The 21651-nt window shown below is 41.3% G+C and overlaps 1 protein-coding gene across 1 annotated transcript; it reads left to right on the top strand.

Annotated features, from left to right (window-relative positions):
- Window positions 1–3494: 3494 nt before the first annotated feature.
- Window positions 3495–21499, top strand: LOC146696256 (glutathione hydrolase 5 proenzyme-like). Its single transcript, XM_085474350.1, has 13 exons — window positions 3495–3818; window positions 7801–7818; window positions 8022–8171; window positions 8246–8353; window positions 9941–10118; window positions 10207–10367; window positions 10592–10738; window positions 10873–11003; window positions 13044–13228; window positions 13333–13424; window positions 14808–14914; window positions 20820–20930; window positions 21017–21499. Exons 1-13 carry the CDS (start codon window positions 3506–3508, stop codon window positions 21152–21154), a joined length of 1839 nt encoding a protein of 612 aa, XP_085330476.1. The 5' UTR covers window positions 3495–3505; the 3' UTR covers window positions 21155–21499.
- Window positions 21500–21651: the final 152 nt, after the last annotated feature.

Below are 21651 nucleotides of genomic sequence, written 5' to 3'. Positions count from 1 at the left end.
ACTCAAATACAAGCTCTCTCCAAGTGATTCCTTCATCATCAACATCTGCATCCATGATCCATTAGCTCAACAGCAACATCTGTCAGCTGTGCATCCAACTCGGGGGAATCGCCTGCTGTGCTCAGCCAGTGGGCCGCAATTTCTGTGCCTTGTTGATGGCCTCGCTGTATCCTGTGCTGGAGAAAGCTGGTGAGGAGACACTGCTGGTGAGCCAGGCGGCGCTGAGCTCCATGTAGGACATCAGTAAGGCCTGTGGATACACTTCCCTCAAGGAACTGATCAATGAGAACTCTGACTACCTGCTTAATGACATATCACTCAACCTTCAGAGGCTCAGCCAGCATCCACAGGTAGTTATGAGGTGTTTTTGTTTTTAGCCCAGAATGGACACAGAAATGAGTGCTGGAGGGTTTACCCGATTTCCTTCTTTGTCTGCTTAAGCCTGTGCGTCCCTTTCAGTAAGTGATTTGAATCCACCTGACATTCAGAAGGTCGTGGTAGAGCATATCGTACGAAGGCAAGATGTCAAACACATCCAGTCCCAGGTTAGACTCCGTACCTTCTCCGGTAAGGTTCCCAGACCTAACAACAAAACTGATTATGACACGTGGCGCACACAAATTAACCTGCTCCAAAATGACCCCAGCATGTCCCCGCTGCAAATATCCAGAAAGATCCATGAGAGCCTGCTCCCACCAGCAGCTGATATAGTTAAAATGTGTGACTCACAGGTGCTATAGCGTACGGCCACAGCTTCACTCTGAGCTCCATCTCCATAGAGTGCAGACAGTGATATCTGATACTCCTTAAGACACAGGACAACAGTTTATTGAGATATTGTATTTTTTATTTCATAATATGTACTCCAACAACTCAATAGTTCTTCCCCACCTGCCTCAGGTCGCCTCCACTTAGGGAGATCCACTTAATGAGGTAAGAAACATCATCATCATCTGCAGCTTCCCAGCGCACCGTGATGTCACTGTCTGAGAAATTAGTTATCCTAAGGTCTGAAGGAGGAGGCACCTTCACTAGAAGAAAAGAATAATGTGTATGGGAATTTTTTAAAAATGGGAAAGCTACATCTTTATATCTTTCATTATTAATAACATTTACAGTACTGTGCAAAAGTCATGAGCCACACGCTGAAGTATTTCATTGGACATTATCTGTTTTTTCCAATCCTTTTTAATCCAGTTCTTGTACCTGACCATTTTCTGAGTAATGTTTTTTGTTTGTTTGTTTGTGTAAACACTTGTTTGTTTGTTTGTTTGTTTGTTTGTTTGTTTGTTTGTTTGTGTAAACACTTTGCACTGACCATTATTGGAGAATTAAAAAGCACCTAATTCAAGGAATATGTGTACACATAACAGAAAACTTGGGAAAGAACCAATTTGAAATCTTTAAGCACTTTGTTACTAGCGGCCTGTCACAAAAACACATTTTGTATAGTGTTTTTTTTTTAATCTTGTTAATAAAATGTATACAAATGTGTGTGATTAATCACAATGTGTTAGTGTGTAATCACCCTGAGACATGCATGCCTGTCTGTAAGAGTCAGATCTAAAGCCACTTCTTTTTTTTTTCTTTTTTTCTTTTTTTTTTGCCTGTCCCGTTTGGCTCTTTTGCATCAGAATTATTGTCTAAAGGCAAAGAAAGATGCCCAACGGATTTACTTTACCAAATTGACCATCCCAGCCTTGCCGTAATGGTCCATTTGATTCACCTTTTATTGTTTATTTTATTTTCACTTGCTGAATACGGGACAGACTTGACTGGGGGAAAGAAGGGGAGAAAGAAAGAGGGAAAGAGAAACAGCTGAGAAGAGGGACGGGGGAGAAGGGCAAAAAACAAAAACCAACAGAATGAGCAGCAAAAAAAAAAGAAATAAAAAATGCATATATCGATCACCTGGATCACCTGCTGAGAAAGAAAAAAGAAAACAAGCAGAAGAGAACAAGAGTAATAGAATAAACAGCATCACAATGATATATGGGAATATGACAGTAAATACTAAATATTAAACATTATTGTGCAGCACATAAGATCAACAGAACACAGTGTGCTTTGAGGTAGGAGCCAAAAAGGGTGTAGTTTGTGGGTGTGATCACCCATGTGTACACCTGTGAGCATGGATGCGCTTGTTTTTTTTAAAAAGGTTCCTTCATGTAATGATCTGCTAGAGGGTGTGGGGGGGCCACAGCCCCGTCCTCCAGGGCATGAAGCAGGTATGGAGGAGATCAAAACTCCAGACATCCAGAGGCCCCCAGAACACAAGAGACCAAGGAAGACCAACAGAGGGGCAGCCGCGCCACTGTCCCAGAAAGAGCTGAGGAGAGTCCCAGATGAGGGCTCACTCAGCAGCCGCGGAGCAGAAGCCAGGGGGAGTTGCAGTGACGCGCCCGTGAGCTCCGCCGGCAGCCAGCCGTGCCTGAGTGACCGAGTGGTGGTAGGGGGAGATAGGCCTCCAAACCTTGGAGGGCCTGAGATGTCCCCAGAGAGGTGGCGCCTGACACCCAACCTGACATATAGACACAGAAATACAGGCACACACATATACAAACATCCATTCCCACCCTCATGCTCTCATATGCACTTACTCCACACTCAACCAACGTGGAGACAGACATAAAGAGACGCTGTACACACGATCACACTCCCCAAGCGTACCCTACAAACCGGGTCTAGGTACCCTTGCCCCTGGAGGGGGAACTGCACCCAGACCCAGGTGGTATTACCCTTTTCCCTGCGGTGGGGGGAGGCAGACCGCCCCGACTCCGCAGCAGCAGGGAGGCCCCACACCCCAGACCGCAGTCGGACGGCCAACTCCTCCTCCTAGCCCCCCCCGCTCCAGCAGGTCGCAGAGAATGGGGGTGAGAGAAGACTCCAAACCTCCCTCCACCCGCTCATTGTAGTGTTGATGGATTATATCTATATATATCTATATATATATATATATATATATATATATATATATATATATATATTTATATATATATATATATATATATATATATATATATATATTTATATATATATATATATATATATATATATATATATATATATATATATATAAAACAAAACACAAACACACATAACATATAATATAATTGCAAGGAGGTATTTCTGTAGTCTATTGATTACTAGATAAGGGGTGGGATTAAATAAGCTTATGCTTCTTCCTGCTCCTTTTTGAACATGACAGTTATTTGTAGATGTGGTTGCTCGTTTTCCTTTTGTTTTGCTTTGTTTGTTTGTCTCTTTTTAATTCTATGTGTTTGTACTTTTTCAACATGTTCAAAATAAAGATTCAATCAATCAATCAATCAATCAAACGTCGTAGCAGCTACCTCTGCTTACCACAAACACACTTCTCTGCCACGTTGTACCTGTCAGTACTCACACAGCGGATATATGTGCGCAATACGTGGTTCTGGGAAATCAGGCGGTTAACTGTCAGAGGAAGTGAATTACCGACGTTTATGCAGAGAAGAAAGCAGCGATGCCTGAATCAACCGAGCACGTTGAGGGAGGAAATATGTCTCCCATTTCCCCCCTCAACGAGGACACTGAGGACGAGGACGTTGGGGGGGCAAATACGACTCCTATGTGTCCCCCCAACGAGGACGTTAAGGACGAGGATGTTGAGAGCGCAAAAACGACTTGTACTTGCCCGCCCAAAGTTCACCCCCTATTAGTTGTAGGTGCAGTTTGTCTAATTGTAGGTGCTCTAGTAGTTGGTCTACCAGCTTTTATCCTTTATTTGAAGGGTAAAAGTGAGTGTGTCAAGGAACCCAGTGCTGATTGCACCCACTGTTGTTTACGTGTGTGTGTGTGTGTGTGTGTGTGTGTGTGTGTGTGTGTGTGTGATCAGATCCCATCATTAACTTCAAAGACCCGGATCTAAGACCTGTTTTGTTCCCAACTGAAAAATCAGTATTGTTACTGACATCGTCTGTACTGACAACATAGAGGCATATAGGGAATAATATCAGTACAATATCAGGGTAAAGCGTGTAGACATGCTGGTCCAACATGTGGATATCACACTTTGCCTCTCCTAATTTAAACGCATACTTGTGTTGCAGTAAGCTGCAGTACCAACAGTGATATTTTATTTCAAGCCAACATGAAAAGAAATTTTTAAAGATTTTTTTGCTGCAGATTGTGAAGAACAATGCATACTATTCAGTCAGTTAAACACTGGAATGTATCTGGAGTGTATCTTATTCGAATGATTAGTGGCATATGGGGTGGCTGTAGCTTAGGTAGTAGAGCGGGTCACCTCTTAACCGGTTGTTGGTTCGATCCCAGTCTGCATGCCAAATATCCTTGGGCGAGATACTAACCCCAGGTTGCTCTCCCATGCATCCATCGGAGTGTGAATGGTTTGGATGGTAGTTAGGTAGCACTGAAAACCTGGGTGAATGAACAAGTTGTATAAAGCCCTTTGCTAGTAGAAAAGCCATTTACTATATTACGAAAACATTTACATGTAAATGCATATCAGCTAACTAGCATAACCCTTGGTATCAACTTGTTTAGGTCACAATTCTAGTATCAAGTCTTCCCAGTCCCCTAAAGAATATCAGCTTACATTCACCATTTTTCTGATTCTGTCATTTCTTTTTTTAATTACTCAGCTTTTTCTCGTGTAGCGTTCAATTCAGTTAATTTAAACCTTGTAATCTTCAGTCTTATTTAAGCTTTTTTTGCTACAACTTTTAATATTTTTCTCAGTTTTTTTGTTTGAAACAGTATGTAATAATTTACTTCCACTTTTTTTTTTATCTGCAAACACAATGCTACTGTCTTTTCTGCATTTTCTGCATACAAATTTTAACTTTCTCACTAATGTATAAGTCTTTGGATCAAAATAAAGTTGGTCCTCCTTATTCACCTAAATTCAGTGCAGGTTCAGTGCAATTACCAAAACCTAACACAGGATTAAATCCTTTCACTTTTAAACTGCTGTTTAAATTGCGTTTCTACTGAAACTGAGCGCTCAAAGTGCTTAGTTCCATCAGAGAGCTTTGTGGTCAGCTTCATCTGTCCAGCATCAAACCCTATGGAAAAAATCTTGTGTGTGATATTTGACATATTTAACTTGGTGGTTAAATACTGAAATGAGGACTCTTCTTTCTGTGATAGATGGTTAAATTGGAATTCATGCTCTTATTTCCTCCCACTTGGACGATTGCAACTGACTTTACACTGGTCTCAGTCAGTCCTCTCTGCCCTGTCTCCAGCTTGTCCACAGTCCTGATGCTAGGCTCCTCACAGACACCCGAAAAAGTGGATTTAGGATTTATACAATTTAAGACCCACCTGTTTGTCTGGAAATGATCACGTTAATTAAAAAAAAACAGCTTTTTGTTTATCGAGTGTTTTTTTTCTTCCATTTTTATAGACAATAACATTTGAACATAAACAACAAAAGGAGGACCAACCAAACAAAAATAAATAAATCAGGGAGATTAGGCCATTTAGGTATAAGTTTGACATACACAAGGTTACAAGTTGAAAATTATGTACAACCTGGATACATATTATTACCAGAGATAATATAAAGGAATACCACAAGACTAGAGAGTAATTTCTCAGAAAGAAAATGTTTCCATTTCTTCAAGTATTGCTCACATTTTTCTGAGGACAGTCTCAAGGAGAAGGTTAGTCGCTCCATAACGTGAATTTCTTGTAGTATTTCTGTCCAGTCCGAAACAGTTGGAGGTTCCTTTTTCAGCCACTTGTGTGTTATAGCTTTTTGGCTGACCACCTGAAATACCTGTAGCAGGTATCTGTCTTGTTTCTTCAGTCCAATTGGGATGTTGGCTAAGTAAAAGACACTGAAACTCCTCTCAAGATGTAACCCAGTTATCTGCTTGGTTCTTTAGACCACTTCTGTCCAGTAGGGGGCGATTTTAGGACATTCTCCAAAAATATGGAAGTGGCCTACTGAAGTTTATGGAGTTCTTTAATCTTAGGGGTGATTAAAAAAACCTCAGAGTTTTGTTTCCAGGTGAACTCTCTCCATGGATCGGAGCTTGAAGTAGTGGCTGTGGTTTTACATATTTTAGACCAATCTTCTTCAGATGGATTTATTCCAGCCTCTTTCTCCCATCTGAGTTTAATGTAGGTGGTAGACAGTTTCCTTTCTGTCTGTAGTATTGAGTAGGTCATAGAGATTTGTTTTGTCAGTTTCCCTTTACATGCATTTATAAATATTTGCACTAATGGCTATTTCTCCTTGGACACAATATCTGTATTAAAATTATGTCTTAATTGGAGATATCTAAAGAAGGTTGTAACTGTCTGACATTTGTTGAAAGGTATCGACACCTTATTGAGATGATATTTTTCAGTATGCGGTAATACCAAAGTTTCACCAATATTTAAACCTACTATCAGTTTTTGCGGGGGTGAATTTTGTGTCATATGCTGGCCAGTGTAGTATTCTTGCATCACTTTCTTTTTTTTCTGCTCTTGACGAAGGCGGTCGCACTTTTCTCCTCTCCTCCTCTCCCTTAGCTTCCCTGCTTAGCCTCTTATGTCCTTGTCTAGTCTCGTGTATTACTTTTCCCTGGAACACTCTCTCACAGTCTGTTCTCTAAAACCTAAAAGAGGAATTATGGATTTGATCAACTGGTCCCTAAATGCAATTGACACCCCTTTCTCAACAAGATGTTTGGGCTCGGGTGAGCCTGAGTGCTGAAGATATCTACCTATTCGGAACCATGATAACAGGGTTCTGGCTGATCGGAGCTGGCTTGGCCCTGACTTATCGAAGGATTAAGAAAGCGGAACGGGCTGTTCAAACCCCCACAAGGCTGCCCGCTGGGATTGGAACGATGGGAGAGGCGTGAGTTTCTCAAAATGGGCTCATTGAGTCAGCACGGATAAGATCTTGGAGAGGCTGACGGCTGCTGTGAATACTCAGAATAAGATCTCTGACTGCACACTGGATACATCTCGGAAGGGCTAGCTCGGAATAACATCTCTGGGCGCAAATTGGATGACATCTCGGGGAGGCTCACTGCCGTGAGTTCTCAGAATCGGCTCCTTGAGCACAAGAAATGGCAACATCACAGAACGCAAGTATGGTGAAGCTCGCGGCTCTCCAACGGGAGATTGAGAGACCAGTGTTGGACTGTAGAACTGCTTTGAAATTCATATGAGTTGTTCGCACTAAAGTAAAAACCACCATCACTTCACGCGGATACCCCCTTTGGCCCCAGCTGCAGTGGTCTCAAGGCTGGAGCTGAACAACACCCTGATAACGACCTTTGAGTCTGTTCTTTCCCATTCCATGCAAGGCCACCTGGGTTGGCTGGAAGACTGTTTACTTAGCCTGGCAGGGCGAAGGACACTGTCTCAGCTGAACTCTGGACACGCACACACATACATATACACTGATATGCACACACTCATCCCCCCTCCCTTTCCAAATGCCTTCGATGCTTATTCCCTTCCGATGCTGACGGGGATCAAGGAGACCAGCGCACAGGCTGCAGGCTGCAGGCTCGGATGTACTGTCTAATTCGGCTGTCTCTCACCCTTTACCCACTCCTGTTGCTTGTCATGTGTTTCTTTGGCGTATTAAGGGTTGTTTCATGATCTTTGTGCAGAGGTGGTTTTTTTCTGTTCTCAAACTGATCTCCCTGTTGGAGCTCAGTCTGGGGGGAGTTATTTTTTTTCTCCTTATCTTTCCTCATGTGGTGCATTTTCCATTGTTATACCTCTCTGACCTGTCTTTCCCATTTGATGTTTTGTGTAATGTATGTATGGTCGGAGGGTAAGATGACGCTGCCATTGCGTGCAATAGGTTGGTTAATTAGGTTAATTTGATTGTGGGACGTGATTGAGATTAAAATTCAGTGAACTGTGCGTCCCTAGCACATGCATCAACGAAGACAACACATCGTCGTGTTATTCAGTCATGGCAATTTAATTGTGGGACATTATAATTTTAATAAAGATTAAAATTTAATTGTGCACACATGATAACAATAACACTAAAGTGATAACAATGAACTGTTTCAGGGACATTCTTCAGAAAGGCGGCTCTGCAGTAGATGCTGCCATTGCTGCGCTGCTGTGCACCTCCATCATCAACCCACAGTGCGCAGGGATCGGAGGCGGGGTCATATTCACTGTGATGGACAGCTCTGGTAACAAAACACCCTTGCTCCTCTTAGCTCAGCCCTGCTGGGGAATAACATAATAATATGTCATCTTTTCAAAGGTAAAGTGAAAATCATCAACTCCAGAGAGACTGTCCCCAGAAATGTGAACTCTGACCTGCTTAAGTTGTGTCGTAAAACCACAGAGCAGACCACGGAGTGGCTACAAGGTGGGCTGTTTTTCTGCCATAATGCTAATATTTATAATGTTTTAGTCTAATCTGCTCTTGGACTCACCTTTATGCCACAGTTAATTTATTCTGTACAGGTGGCTGCTAATGCACACTGAGTCATTCCTCTTTCCTCAAGAAAGCAAAACAGAAATGATAAAAAAGAGAGCAAACCACTACAGAGGGTTTGGCCGTTGGCATTTATTAAAGACAGCGAGTCAGTTTCCTATATGACATCTGTCAGAGTAATCGAACATAAACACAATGAAACACATGCTAATTAGTTTCAGAAAAAGCCAGAGAGATTGGAGTAGTTAGATCTTTCTCCAAACAGGTCTTAACAGGTCTTTCTCCAAATCATGCACAAGATGTAACACAAAAATGTTAAAGCTGTAGTCAGTTATCTGTAGAGGTTTTTTTTTTTTAATTCAGCACTTTAGTCTGCAAGACAAACTCAAGATATGAAGGATCATACCTTTGTTTTATCACCTGAGAGGGTTCTTGTCATCAAAGAAGCGAAGGAAAGAGACAGCATGACAGGTATCTCGTTAAAATGTCATCCTCCTCCTCACCTCAAACCTCATCTACTGAACAAAAGTCAGGACTCTAACACACTAAGGAGTGCATAAGCATTATTATTTAATTACTGTAAACAGACTGGACAATCAGCGCTTCCAACTCCAGGCAGTCAACAAACCAGCTAAAGTACAACAGCTGGTGATAAGCTAACATTAAAGCTTTCTTGCCAGAATGCTGTCCCATCTTTCCCATTTTCTGGTCTTCAATTAATGTAAATTCCTCCCCAAGACCAATCTTAACTCTCCTCACAAGTCGATCTTTATCAGTCATTGTTTCTAATTTGGCTAATCTCCACTCGTTCCCTGGCAGATTATCTGTCTGTGGAGGTGAAGCTGGAAATGTTGTGAGATGCTAAAGTGGGGCCAGAGACACAGGCTGCTGTGGATGCACATGTCCCTGTCCCTTATGTTGCTGTCAGCAGAGTACAAATGACCTTCATGCATTACTCCCTGATTGTCTATAGTGTGTTGACTTTGAAGGGAAGCTGTGGATCCATATGTAGAATCAGCATAGTCTCTGTTAAGAAGCGTCTTTTGACAGCATTTGAGTATGGGATGGACAGCAATAAGAACTGGGAGTAGTTATTGGAGCAGTTCACTTGTGTCAGACATAAAAAAAAATTAAGAAAATAGAAATTAGAATATGTGTGAGAAAGATGAATCAAGAAAAGAAAGGGGGCTACAGACACCATTTATTTATGGGGCCCAGAGTTCTGTGCTACACTCCTGCACACAGGCTGCATAAACAGTAAGAAAAGTAAATATAAGATATGCTAAATGCTTCTTTGAGCCAGAAATAGTGTAAATATAGTGAAATAAACTAAAAGTAAGTGTAGGATGCAAAATGTTATTTATATGTATGTTAGTTAGTTTATATGTTAGTTATTTACACCAAATTATAACAGACATCATCTCAGATTTAAAGGTCAGGACCTTACAGTTTACTTAAAACACGAGCAAATGTATGTGGGACTTTCCAGCACTGACTATCCATTATCTGTCTAACCAGATAGCAGATGGATTGGGGTTCCTGGGGAAATTCGAGGTTATGAAGCGGCACACCGGCTTTATGGGAAGTTGCCGTGGGCCGACCTCTTTCAGCCGACCATCAAATTAGCCAGAGAAGGATTCCCTATTCCTTACTACCAAGGTCAACACATCCCACGCATTAATAATACGTCAATACGGTATGAAAAACACCCACAATGTGATTTCAAAAATACAAAGAGCAAACAATGAATGTTTCAGCTTTATTTCACTGTCTTTGTCTTTTAGGGAGTTATATTTAGATAAAAATGGGAACCTGCTTAAGACCGGTGATACTGTGAAATTTGAGAAACTGGCTGACACTTTGGAGACGATCGCAAACGAGGGACCAGATGTGTTTTACAACGGAACAATAGCAAAGAATTTAATCAGTGACATTCAGGATGCAGGTATTATCAGACGGGTTTCATCCTGCTCTCTTTCTGACCGTTTTCTATGTCTGCCAGGCACAATGATCTAATTACAAATTAGAAAATTAATTGGCTCTATAAAAATCTGTCATCTCTCAAAGGCCACACTGTGATCTGTCTGGATCCATTCAAAGTCTTGATTATGAAATGCATTGTGTTCATTTTTGCTCAACAAAATCATTTGTTTCACTGGTTTTGCTCAGGAGGAAAACTCACACTGGAGGACTTGGCATTGTATCAAGCTAATGTGACTGATGCTTGGAATATTTCTTTGGAAGAGTACCGGATGTACTTCCCTCCGCCCCCTGCAGGGGGAGCCATACTCAGCCTCATCCTCAACATCATGAAAGGTTCCTGATTGTTGCTTCTAGCATGTAGAGTGTTTAATAAGGATCATTTTCTTATATGAAACAATCTTTACAAATGTGATACACTAAGAAATGATGTTTTAAATGAAATAAATAACAATTATTTATATTTTCAGGATACAAAATGAATTCAGAACCTAAGACGACTGATGAAAAGATTTTGTTTTATCACCGTTATATTGAAGCTTTAAAATTTGCCAATGGATTAAAGAAACATATCAGAGATCCAAACTTCAGCTCAGATAAAGTAAGTATCTCAAAATCCTACAGATTTGCACCTGCTTTATTGCATATAGTATGATTATATTTAAGTGACTAAATGGGTAAAAGGAGCAATACCACATCAGCCTCTGCTCTGCCTGAACCCACTGCTCCACCCCCGCCTGCAGCTCATCCACAAACCACATCCCACCACAGTTGGTTTATGCACACTGATAATGAGTTGTGGTCTGAAGTGTTGTTTTTTTGTTTTTGTTTTGTTTTTTGTAATATCTCTGAGCATTGCACAGTCGGACTTTGGGTTAATTTGCTGCAGTGAGATTGTGACTTTGTGTTAATGATCAGTTTATCAAGGGCATTTGCATATCACTACCGGTACTTACCCTCTTCTATAAGCTCTTATAGAAGCACTGAGGATGTACTTATTATTTTAAGATAAGATAAGATAACTCTTTATTGTCATTGCACAGTCATACATAGTACAGTAGTACAATGAAATTGGAAAAACTGTCCTACGTCGGCACTACATATAACACAACACGACACGATATGACACATCACAACGTAACAAACAACACAACACAGTATATTAACTTAGTATAAAAAAGAAGAATAAGTGTATGTGTATTGCACACTGTTATTATTGCACATTAATTATTATTGCACCTTGTTATAAATATAAATATTATTGTTATCGTTTTAAACATTGTTACCTCCCCCTAAAAAGTCCAGGGAGGTATCCAGTCAGGTCAGCTATTTACATTGATCAGGGCTATTGCCCTGTTGTAACAGCTGTCCTTGAGTCTATTTGTTCGGGACCTCAGCAGCCTGAACCTCCTGCCAGACGGCAGCAGCTTAAACACCCGGTGTCCTGGGTGTGTGCAGTCCCGTAGGATGCTGCGTGCCCTCTTGAGACAGCGAGTGCTGTACAGGTCCTTCAGGGAGGGAAGAGGATGTCCAATGATTTTTTGGGCCATGTTGATGACCCTCTGGAGTGTGCTGTGGTGCAGCTGGAGAACCACACACCGATGCAATATGTCAGCACACTTTCAATGGAGCAGCGGTAGAAGACGGTCAGCAGCTCCTTCTTCAGGTCCATTTTTCTGAGGATTCTCAGAAAGTGGAGACTCTGTTGGGCCTTCTTTAAGACCGCAGAGGTGTTAGAGCTCCATTGGAGGTCTGTGTCTATGTGCACACCCAGAAACTTGAAACTGGAGACCCTTTCCACGCACTCCCCGTTGATGCTGACAGGCTGCAGCTCGGACTTCCTCCTTCTGAAGTCAACTACCAGTTCTTTTGTTTTGGTGGTATTGAGGTCCAGGTTGTTGTCTGCACACCAATCTGACAGCCTCTGAACTTCAGCTCTGTATGCAGTCTCATCTCCCCCTGAGATGAGCCCCACCACAGTGGTATCATCTGCAAACTTGATGACTGTGTTGTCTGGGTGGGAACTAACACAGTCATGTGTGTACAGAGTGTACAGTAGGGGACTCAGTACACAGCCTTGTGGAGAGCCGGTGTTGAGGCTGAGGGCTGAGGAAAGATGAGGCCCCACTCTAACTCTCTGTACACGGTCTGAGAGGAAGTCTCTGATCCAGCGGCAGGTGGTGGAAGGAAGTCCAATTTCCAGCAGTTTATCTATTAGTCTGTCCGGGAGTATCGTATTGAAAGCAGAGCTAAAGTCAACAAAGAGCAGCCTGGCGTAACGGCCCTGCACTTCCAGGTGAGAGATGGTGGTGTGGAGCGTTGTAGCAATGGCATCTTCAGTTGATCTGTTAGCTCTGTATGCAAACTGGAGCGGGTCGAGTACTCTATGCATTTTACTGCATAGAGTACTCTGAAAAAATGCTTTGTGTCTCAGCCTTTCCCAGTAACTCTGCATTTTTATTTCAGCACAATTCTGAGCAGTGATGTAACTTTTAAAACCTATAAGTATAAATAAATGTTTTTAAAGCAGATAAACCTAAATTACTTTTATATTTGTCTCAAAGTATTTTAGTATGTATTATTATTCATATTATGATTATTGTTAATTTTGTGTAATTCCGATGCTCTGTATTTCACACAGATGGCAAAGAATTTGACAGAGGATAGCTTTGCCAACCACATACGGAGCTTGATCAGCAGCGACAAGACTCACGATCCCCAGTATTACGGCAAAAACTCATATCTGGACAGCATCGGCACCACACATGTATCTGTGCTGGCTGAAGATGGATCTGCTGTGTCTGTCACCAGCAGCATCAACGATGAGTCAGTACCTGCATCATTCTGTTTCACTGTTAGAAACCAGCTGACTTTTCCACAACAGTGTCACAGGGTTTAGACCTAGTTCATTTAATGTTTACTCTTTACAGATTTGGGTCCAATGTCCTCTCTTCAAGCACTGGAATCATCCTCAACAACCACCTAAATGACTTCTGTGGTAGAGCTGATAACATCTTTCATGGTAAGGGATCAGCAGGATTCCTTCTAAATTTAATATTTAATAACAAATATTCTGGACCTCTGAGTTCTGATAGTACTAATTTGCAATTTTAATTCATCTTCTAAACTAATGTGTTAAGCGTGGTTAATATAACATATACTTGATAAATATGCATGTTTGTACATATTAGCGTGTCGCAACATAAGAAATTTGAAAGAAAATACAACAACACCTGGGGAAACTGCACACCATGAATTTTTAATCTAATAGTACCAAAAAAAGCACCACTGAGGAAATTTGCGGAGAAAATGTCATTTCATAATTCATTGTGGCGCATCATGTTTTGTTGATCATGAAAATGGTCAACAAAACTGCCAAACCAAAGCACATCAGGTAAATTTGAATTAAAATGGCATTTTTCATTTAATGTCATAGCCTGCTGAAATGTTTTGAATGTTTAAGAACAGGCACAGTTGAGCTCTGAGTGAACTTCTATAAACACAAATTACATAAACTCTCTAAATCTGTCCTCAGCTGGTCACAGCAGATGACTGCCCCTCTGTGAGCCTGTTGCTGTTGGAGGTTTCTTGCTGTTAAAAGGGAGTTTTTCCTTCCCACTGTCACCAAATAGGGGCTCATCTTATTGTTGGGTTTTGTCTCCATTGAAGTGGGTTAACCTTAGAGATGGGCCGATCTGATATTACGTATCGGTCCGATACTGACCTAAATTACTGAATCGGATATCGGAGAGAAATAAAAAATGTAATCCAATCCACTGAATATCACAAAAGCACCTCACAAAAATTGCGACATAGCGTAACCCAGCTTATAACCTTGTAGCACATCGGAGCAGTATGCGTCACGTGATAGAGTGGATGTAGCGTGCAGTACCGATCAGCAGTCTGGATGAGCAAAGTTTTGCCACAGGGCCAGGTAGGGCATGAACAGGGAGAGGGGGCACAAAGACATACTTTTCTTTCTTATTCTAATGTCTAGTTTAAAAAAAATTATCTGAATCTTACAACCAAAGTTTTCATCTGATGCAAAAATGTATAGAAATCCATTATTGTATATAGTAACTATTAAGCATCATGAGGTGGAGGGTGATTCCCTTTTATTATTTTTATTTCTTTTTTTTGTTGGGAATTGGTAACCCTATTAGTTTGGTTCTTTAAAATTGCTGCTAAGTACTTTTTAACATATCAGAATAGGGAGGATGGTGTAGGTTCATGTTTATTAGATTGATCAGTTTTGCTGAACTATGAAATATTTCGGGTGCAGTGCATTTTTTGCACACAGGTATAACAGAATGGCTTTAGCTTGATCTCATCATTCCGAGATTCATGGAGACATTTTGGACTGTAGTTTTGTCCTGCTATTCAAGGTCTTTGTTGTATTTCTCAGGGGAGCGGCCTCCCTCCAATATGGCCCCTTCTGTGCTGAAGTCTCCGTCGAAGACGCTGGTGATTGGAGGGTCTGGTGCTGAAATGATTCCACCGGCAGTGGCCTCGGTATGTATGCATGGTACACACACAAAGGTGCCATTATATATTAAATAAAATAAATTGATACGGACTGATGCCCGTCTTTGCTGCATCATAGCAACAAGATTCTTCGACCTAATTTATCCTGTAATCATCACATTCAGAGCAAGGACTAATAGACTCACGCACAGCTGTTACCCAACTGCAATAACACATCTGAATACTACAGAATGTCCGCCATGCCACTCTTGTGTTAATCTATGCACGGTCTGAAGCATGACTGTGGGAATACTTAGTATTTTAAGTATTCTATCTATTTTATTTATTGAATTTTAGTGTTTTTTTTATATTTGATATTACTAGGGATGATGCAATGATCGGGGACCATTCTTAATGTCGTCGGTCTCATGACAATGACTATAAAGTTTTTTGATTTTGATTCTGATTCTGAAATCCACCCTCCTCAAGAGTTCAATAATTTAGGCAGTTATGTTTATACAAATACTAAATGTATGTTTAGTGTCTTCATACAGGTGTTTTTTCTTAACCTGGAAACCTGAGTACGGCAGCAGAAGACAGGCCAAGCTTTGGCTAAAATTCACGGCTGGACACCAGAGTTGTCCCCACCCCTCCCGGAAATCAAAAAAAGAGAGAATGTAGTTTTAGGCAGGTTTTTCTCGCTGAACTGCTCTGGGTGCTGTGTCCCTGAATCTCACCAGTGTTAACCTCTGGCGGAAGACATGGGGAAAAGGAAAAGATGTTCCTGGTAAAGGACTGAAACAAATAGAATCACACACAACCAGAGAAAGGTATGAGAAGTGTGAGGAACAGACACATGTGCGTGTTAGAGAAATGCCTCGTTTGAGAAAAAGTTAAATTAACCCATATACAGACGCACCCATACATGCAATGAAGAAACAGCTTACATACATGTGCACGTACATGCAAGGTTAAAGTAGCGACACTTAACATACACCTGTTTTTAAATGATATAGTTTATACATTACTGACAAATAAACTCTTTGGGTTGCAGGACAACAACGTAACGTCAAAAGACAAAGACACTGGTCTGATGATTAAGTGAGGACACGACAAATTTAGTGGTTAAAAGGGTCGACTTGGGACATGTTTTGGTTGATTGTTTAAGACAAATGACTACTGAATGGTAGAAAATTCTTTTTTAGGTTTCTAAACAGGATCTTAAGAATTTTAACACGTACCTGTGTTGTCCTGTCAACTTGAGGGGTTATGAGTTGATCATATGGTGAGAAAAAACAAAAAAAAACAAAAAAGGGGGGAGACGAGATCTCGTTGTTTCTCCCCTCTCTGGATAACACAGCCAACACAACACAGCCAACACAACATCATTTTCCTGTTCGCCTGTTTTGTTTTGTTTTTGTTTTTTCTGAAAGCCGAAGCTGACCTGGACTCCTACCCTCCCCTCTACCATCGTTGCCCTCTCCGCGACCATCTTTGACCCTTTGACCCCTGAAGGCCACAGCAGCTGGACTCACAACAACAACTTGAGGATGTCAACAGTGCTGCAAAAGAGCGATCTCATGCAGTAGAGATGGAGAGCACTAAACCTAAAGCCCGTTTCACTACACGGGGGAAATTCCCAGGCTGCGTCAGCTGACAGAGCTGTGACGAGACGCGCATTAAGCCCGGAGGAAAAGGGAGGGTGAGCAAAAGAATGCTGACCTCTGAGAAGAGCCGAACAGCAGAGCTGCAGAAGGCCGTGGAGCAGAGTAAGGACAACATAAACAGACTCCAATCTGACGTGGAAGGAAAGACTCTGAGGTTTTTTGCCCTCAGTAAGAGCTTAAGGCATCAGAGCAGAAACTGAGCATGGCTCCGGAGGAGCTGGCTGCTAATTGAACTCATCAGTCAGACTTGGAGTTTCACGTACAGGACTTGTAATCAGGCGGAAGCTTGCTGGAGCAGGAGGTCGTCAGACTTGACGCAAAGCTCCAACAGCAGGAGTAAACCCTGAAAGACCATACAGAAGCAAAAGGGTCAAGGTACAAGGAGAAGATGCAGGCAGCTGCAACAACGGATGAAAACAGACCCAAAGAGGAGGGGAGGACCCTAGGCCATGCTTCAGGCCGCTGGTTTACCTAAACTACAGAACAGGAAGGTGATGAACACAAACATACACCAACACGCGAACACACACTTCTGCATGCGCCGACTTAGAATGAAGAGAAACACACACATGAACACTTATGCACTCGTTGAGGGAGTGAAAACTGATACATACCCATGCACTAAAATCAAAATGTTGATTTAATTTACTAAGAAGTGACACACAATGCTCCAGCTGCTGCAATGAAGAATGCTTTACTGACAAAGGCTCAATGCTGCACACAACAAAGTCAAATATAGAATATGCTATAATAATAAGCCCAGAGGGCATTTGTGTGGTCTGGGGAGCAGAGTCCGGAGCGGTTTGGTTATGAAAACGATGCCTGTGCGAGATATCTGGGGCTTAAGGCCTCGACTCAATTGTTCACTGTACACTAAAAAGAAAAGAAAACACTCTGAGCAGTGGTGCAGAGTGAAAAAGAGGAATTAACAGTGTGAGTCTTATTTCAGAGCGCCACGTCATTGTGATGGAGATTTAATAAAGGAGGAACACACGGACAAAGAAGAAGAGAAAGGGGGGGGCAGCCCTTGAGCACGATTGCCTGAGGCATTAAAGTTCTGTACTAAATTCTGGTTTCCAGTGTGAGAAAAGTCACGCAGTGCCAGTAGTAGAGCTAGGTTGAGTGATGATTCTAAATTACTGTAAGTAAATCATCGTACACCGTTCAAGTTTCATGATAACGGGGATCTAGACTTTGTTGAACCCTAGGCAATTTGAACAGGTAAAATTCGAGTGACCAAGTAGCAGTTGAATAGAAGTCATTGAATAAGTGTTGAAATAAACTGGCAGAATTAAGAGAATTAAAACATTTCAAGAGCTCAAATTACTTAATGGTTCAATTTTGTTTCACGAACGCAAAACATATAGGTTTAGGAATATGAAAAGGTTGAGGTGGTGTTGATTTGACTCTGTGTAGGTTTCGGTGGGTATTTTTATTGATGGGAGGAATATTCAGTGACAAGTCCTAAGACCCGGGCGTCTGCATTTTGTTTTTGTTATTTTTCATTTTATTTTGTTTTATATTTTGAACAGTGCACTGATTTTTGTTTGTGAATCTTTTCTTTAAGCAGATCTGCACATCGGAAATTACAAGCATTACACGTCGGCGAGAAAATTGTTGTAAGTGAGTTTCTCCGCATTGAAATGGGTTCTGGAGGAAACACTTGTGGGGACAATTAGAAACGAGAGTCCCTGTCTAAAAAAGGATTCAGCGAGGTAATCCAAACTCAAGTTCTTGTTTTCTTTTTGAGATGACGTCATTTTGCTGAGTGTGGAAACTAAATGCGACGACAGGTTTCACTATCAGCAAAGAATGGATAAATGGATGAAAGACTGGGAATAAAAACAAACGGACTGACTGGTAAAAGATGACAAGACTAGACCATGACTCAAGGTTAACCACCTCCACCTAGATAGGATAAAAGGGTGGATGAATTTATGTGTGTTTCTTTTTACAGGAGTAGAAGGATGACAAAATATTCGAGGATGAGTGAACCTGTAAATGCCATTTTTGTGTCTTGTGTTGCTTACAGAGGTAACTGCGCAGCGTTACCATTTACATTTTCTTCCCTACAGGGTTACAGTTTTAATGTTTTTCTATTACAGGATTTCTGGGCGGATGTGTGAAGAAACGGTGTTTATGGGTTAGGAGTTGGGGATGCTATTACACTGTATTCTGGTGAGAGTGTTGGGGGAGACACACCCTGTCTTGAAAACTGTGATTCTTTTACAGGAAATGTTTTTATAGCACCTATGGGATGTGGATGCCTGACTACGGTCAATGTGCTGCTAATGTTTGCTTTGCTTTGGTGAGAAGGGTGCAGTAGAAAACAGACAAGTGACATGGAAACAAGTAATAATAACAAATAACAAATTTGGGGACAGTTTGACCTAGAGCCCACTAACTGGCCATTAGGGGCTCTCTCTCTTGGAATAACATTGCCCAAAGGGTGAATAAAGCAAATTGTGGCAATAATAGTGATTTAATGATTGGAGAAACCTGAACATGATACTTGTCTGTTGTGCTGAATCGTTTATTACTCTTATGATTTGCAGGTGGGACCATGAAGATTTTTTGGTACAGATTGCAGGTTGTTGCTCATTATTGAAGTGTGCTCATAAAGGCAAAACCTATATAGGGGGTCTATAATTTGGTTTGTGTTTTAATAATTTAGGTATGGCAAAATTAAAGGTTTCTAGACAATTTAGGGAACGAGTGAGAAGCATAATTAGATGATCAGAAACTGAGTACTACACTCAAGTTAGAATTAAGAATGCCCAATTTGTTTGAGGTCTGTTGTTCATTTTTATACACACATTGCAAATGTGCTTATAAGGAGCTGGCACTTAGTCTGTGAAGGTCAAAAGCTTCATCCGACAACGGATCGGATTGATATATTGGTGCTATTGACTTCACGTGCAGAGGGTTAAATGCATGCACGCTTACACACATAACCATGGCATAGGATTGGAATAAACAAAGTCAACAACATTAGGTTAGGAGAGCCAGCGCAGGAGAGGTGTTGGCTTTCTGTCTCTTGCAGAGAAGGGAACAGACACCAGACGGGGACACGGAGATATGGGGATCCTTCACAGCAACTGGGGTCAAGTGTCATGGCCTTGGGGCTCCTTGATAAGATGGATCCCATAACCACAGCGATAACCAGGAAGGGGTTGGCGAAAACTAGAGACCAACGTGGTTCGAGAGGCTTTTGGCAAAAAGGGGGACACGGCGGTGACAACGGACAACAAACACACAGATCTGTGTAGCGACTGAAGGGTGGTCTAACCCCGGAAGACGAAGAAAGAAGAATCCGAGGGTGTTTCTTCACTCCAAGAGGAGGTGGTAAAGGGGCCTGAAGCGTGTCAGGCTGAAACTCGAGTCTGAAGCTAAAAGAACAGCTGGGTTGTGGGAAATTTGGAAAACAACGGAGGCGTTGGGATTGATAAGTGTCATAACGTGTTTGTTTGGTTTGGAAATAAATCCTGGTGTGAGTTGGGCTGGCAAGCCAGCCCAAAGAGGAGGAATGTGACCAGGAGATATTTTATTTTGGATTCTTATGATCACAGTTATAATCAGAAGTATCAATCATTAATCATTTACCATTGTTGAACCAGTTGACAGAATAATCTTTGAACCATATCTAGGTTAACATTAATCTACACAGATTATCAGTACTTCAATCAGTCTATTGTTGTTCTGTACTATTCATGTTATTTGCTTAAAGCTGTTTCACAGTTCTGTAATCACTCAGAAGCCTGTGGGGCCTGCTGGACCCTGCCTTGGTTCTATGTTCAGTTCTGCACGTACACAGGCCTTGAAAGTACATGCACGCTCTTATACAACACATGAATGTGTACACACACCCTTAGTAAGAATAGGAGGGTTGTCTGAGGACAGTTTTCTGATAGATATACTTTCACAGTAGACACGAATAGATATACACACATACACACAACACACACTGGTTTTCTCTGAGTGCTGGGCTGAGTGGAAACATCTGGAGGCCTTATAAGGAGAACTTGTGGAGTGAGGGGAACTTCCTGAGTTCTGAGAACTGACCGATACTTATCATGTGACTTGACGTCATCATTGTAATAAAAGCTTTGTGAGATGCTTGCTCGGGGGAGATCGGCTCTAAAAGGCTTGTGATGCTCATCTTCCCCATATGTACATATGTATAATAAAAATCACTATTCTGACATCTACTGAGACCATGCAGTCGTTTGTCTCTTCCTCAAATTCGAACCTTGACAATCCTCATAGATTTATTTTTTCTCTCCAAGGCGCTCATGAACCACCTTTGGTTTAGAAAGAGTCTTAAGGAGGCAATTGATACTCTGGTTGTTCTTGTAGACTCTAAAAGTGAAGTAAAACCTGAACCCAAGCTTGAAAAGGTAATTTATTCAATGTATTTAAATGATAAATTAATAAGTTCTACTTCTCTTGTTCCATCTGAGTCTCTCTCCTCTTTGCCCTGCAGGATGTAGTTGATGGTCTTGAAGCTAAGGGACATAAAATAGCAAAATTCTACAACACAGTTAACGCTGTGGAAAAGGCGGGCAGCTGTATCTCTGCATGGTCTGATGAAAGGAAAAAAGGCAAAGCAGCTGGTTACTGAGACCAAGAATCAGTGATGTTAGTTATAGAGTATGGTCTTAAGGTTATGATAGCAGAGCTGTTTGTTTTCATTTTTTCGAAATCTCTCAGTCAGAACATGGTGTATTATGTTTAAGTGGAAGCTAGCGAGCTAACTTCCTGCTAACTTCTAACTCTGTTAAATTTCATAAATTTAGACAGTTTGTAACTCTCAATGATGCCACAGTGATCGTTTGACTGTGGGACCCAGAAACAGTTAATGACATCAAACTTAAAGACCTGATAACTATTTCAAACTATTTACAGAACACCAATAGGAAAGGATGGTTTTGTTTTTTGTTTTTTAAATTTTTGCTGACAAGCAGAGGTGAAGTTTTTACTGTTTCTTCCCTCAGTAAACATAAACAACGATAGTATTCAGGAAAAAACATTAAATATATATTTATTTATCATGACTCTAGTTTTACATGGCCTATCAACACACTTTTAACACAAAAGTGAAGACTCAGGGTTGTCTTG

Source organism: Copadichromis virginalis, linkage group LG12 (assembly GCF_057382275.1).
Source record: "Copadichromis virginalis isolate Kocher_CV1m ecotype Utaka linkage group LG12, C_Virginalis_male_GT1.1, whole genome shotgun sequence".
NCBI lineage: Eukaryota > Metazoa > Chordata > Actinopteri > Cichliformes > Cichlidae > Copadichromis > Copadichromis virginalis.
The sequence above is the reverse complement of the archived record's forward strand: the minus strand, read 5'-3'. Positions and strand labels throughout refer to the sequence as shown.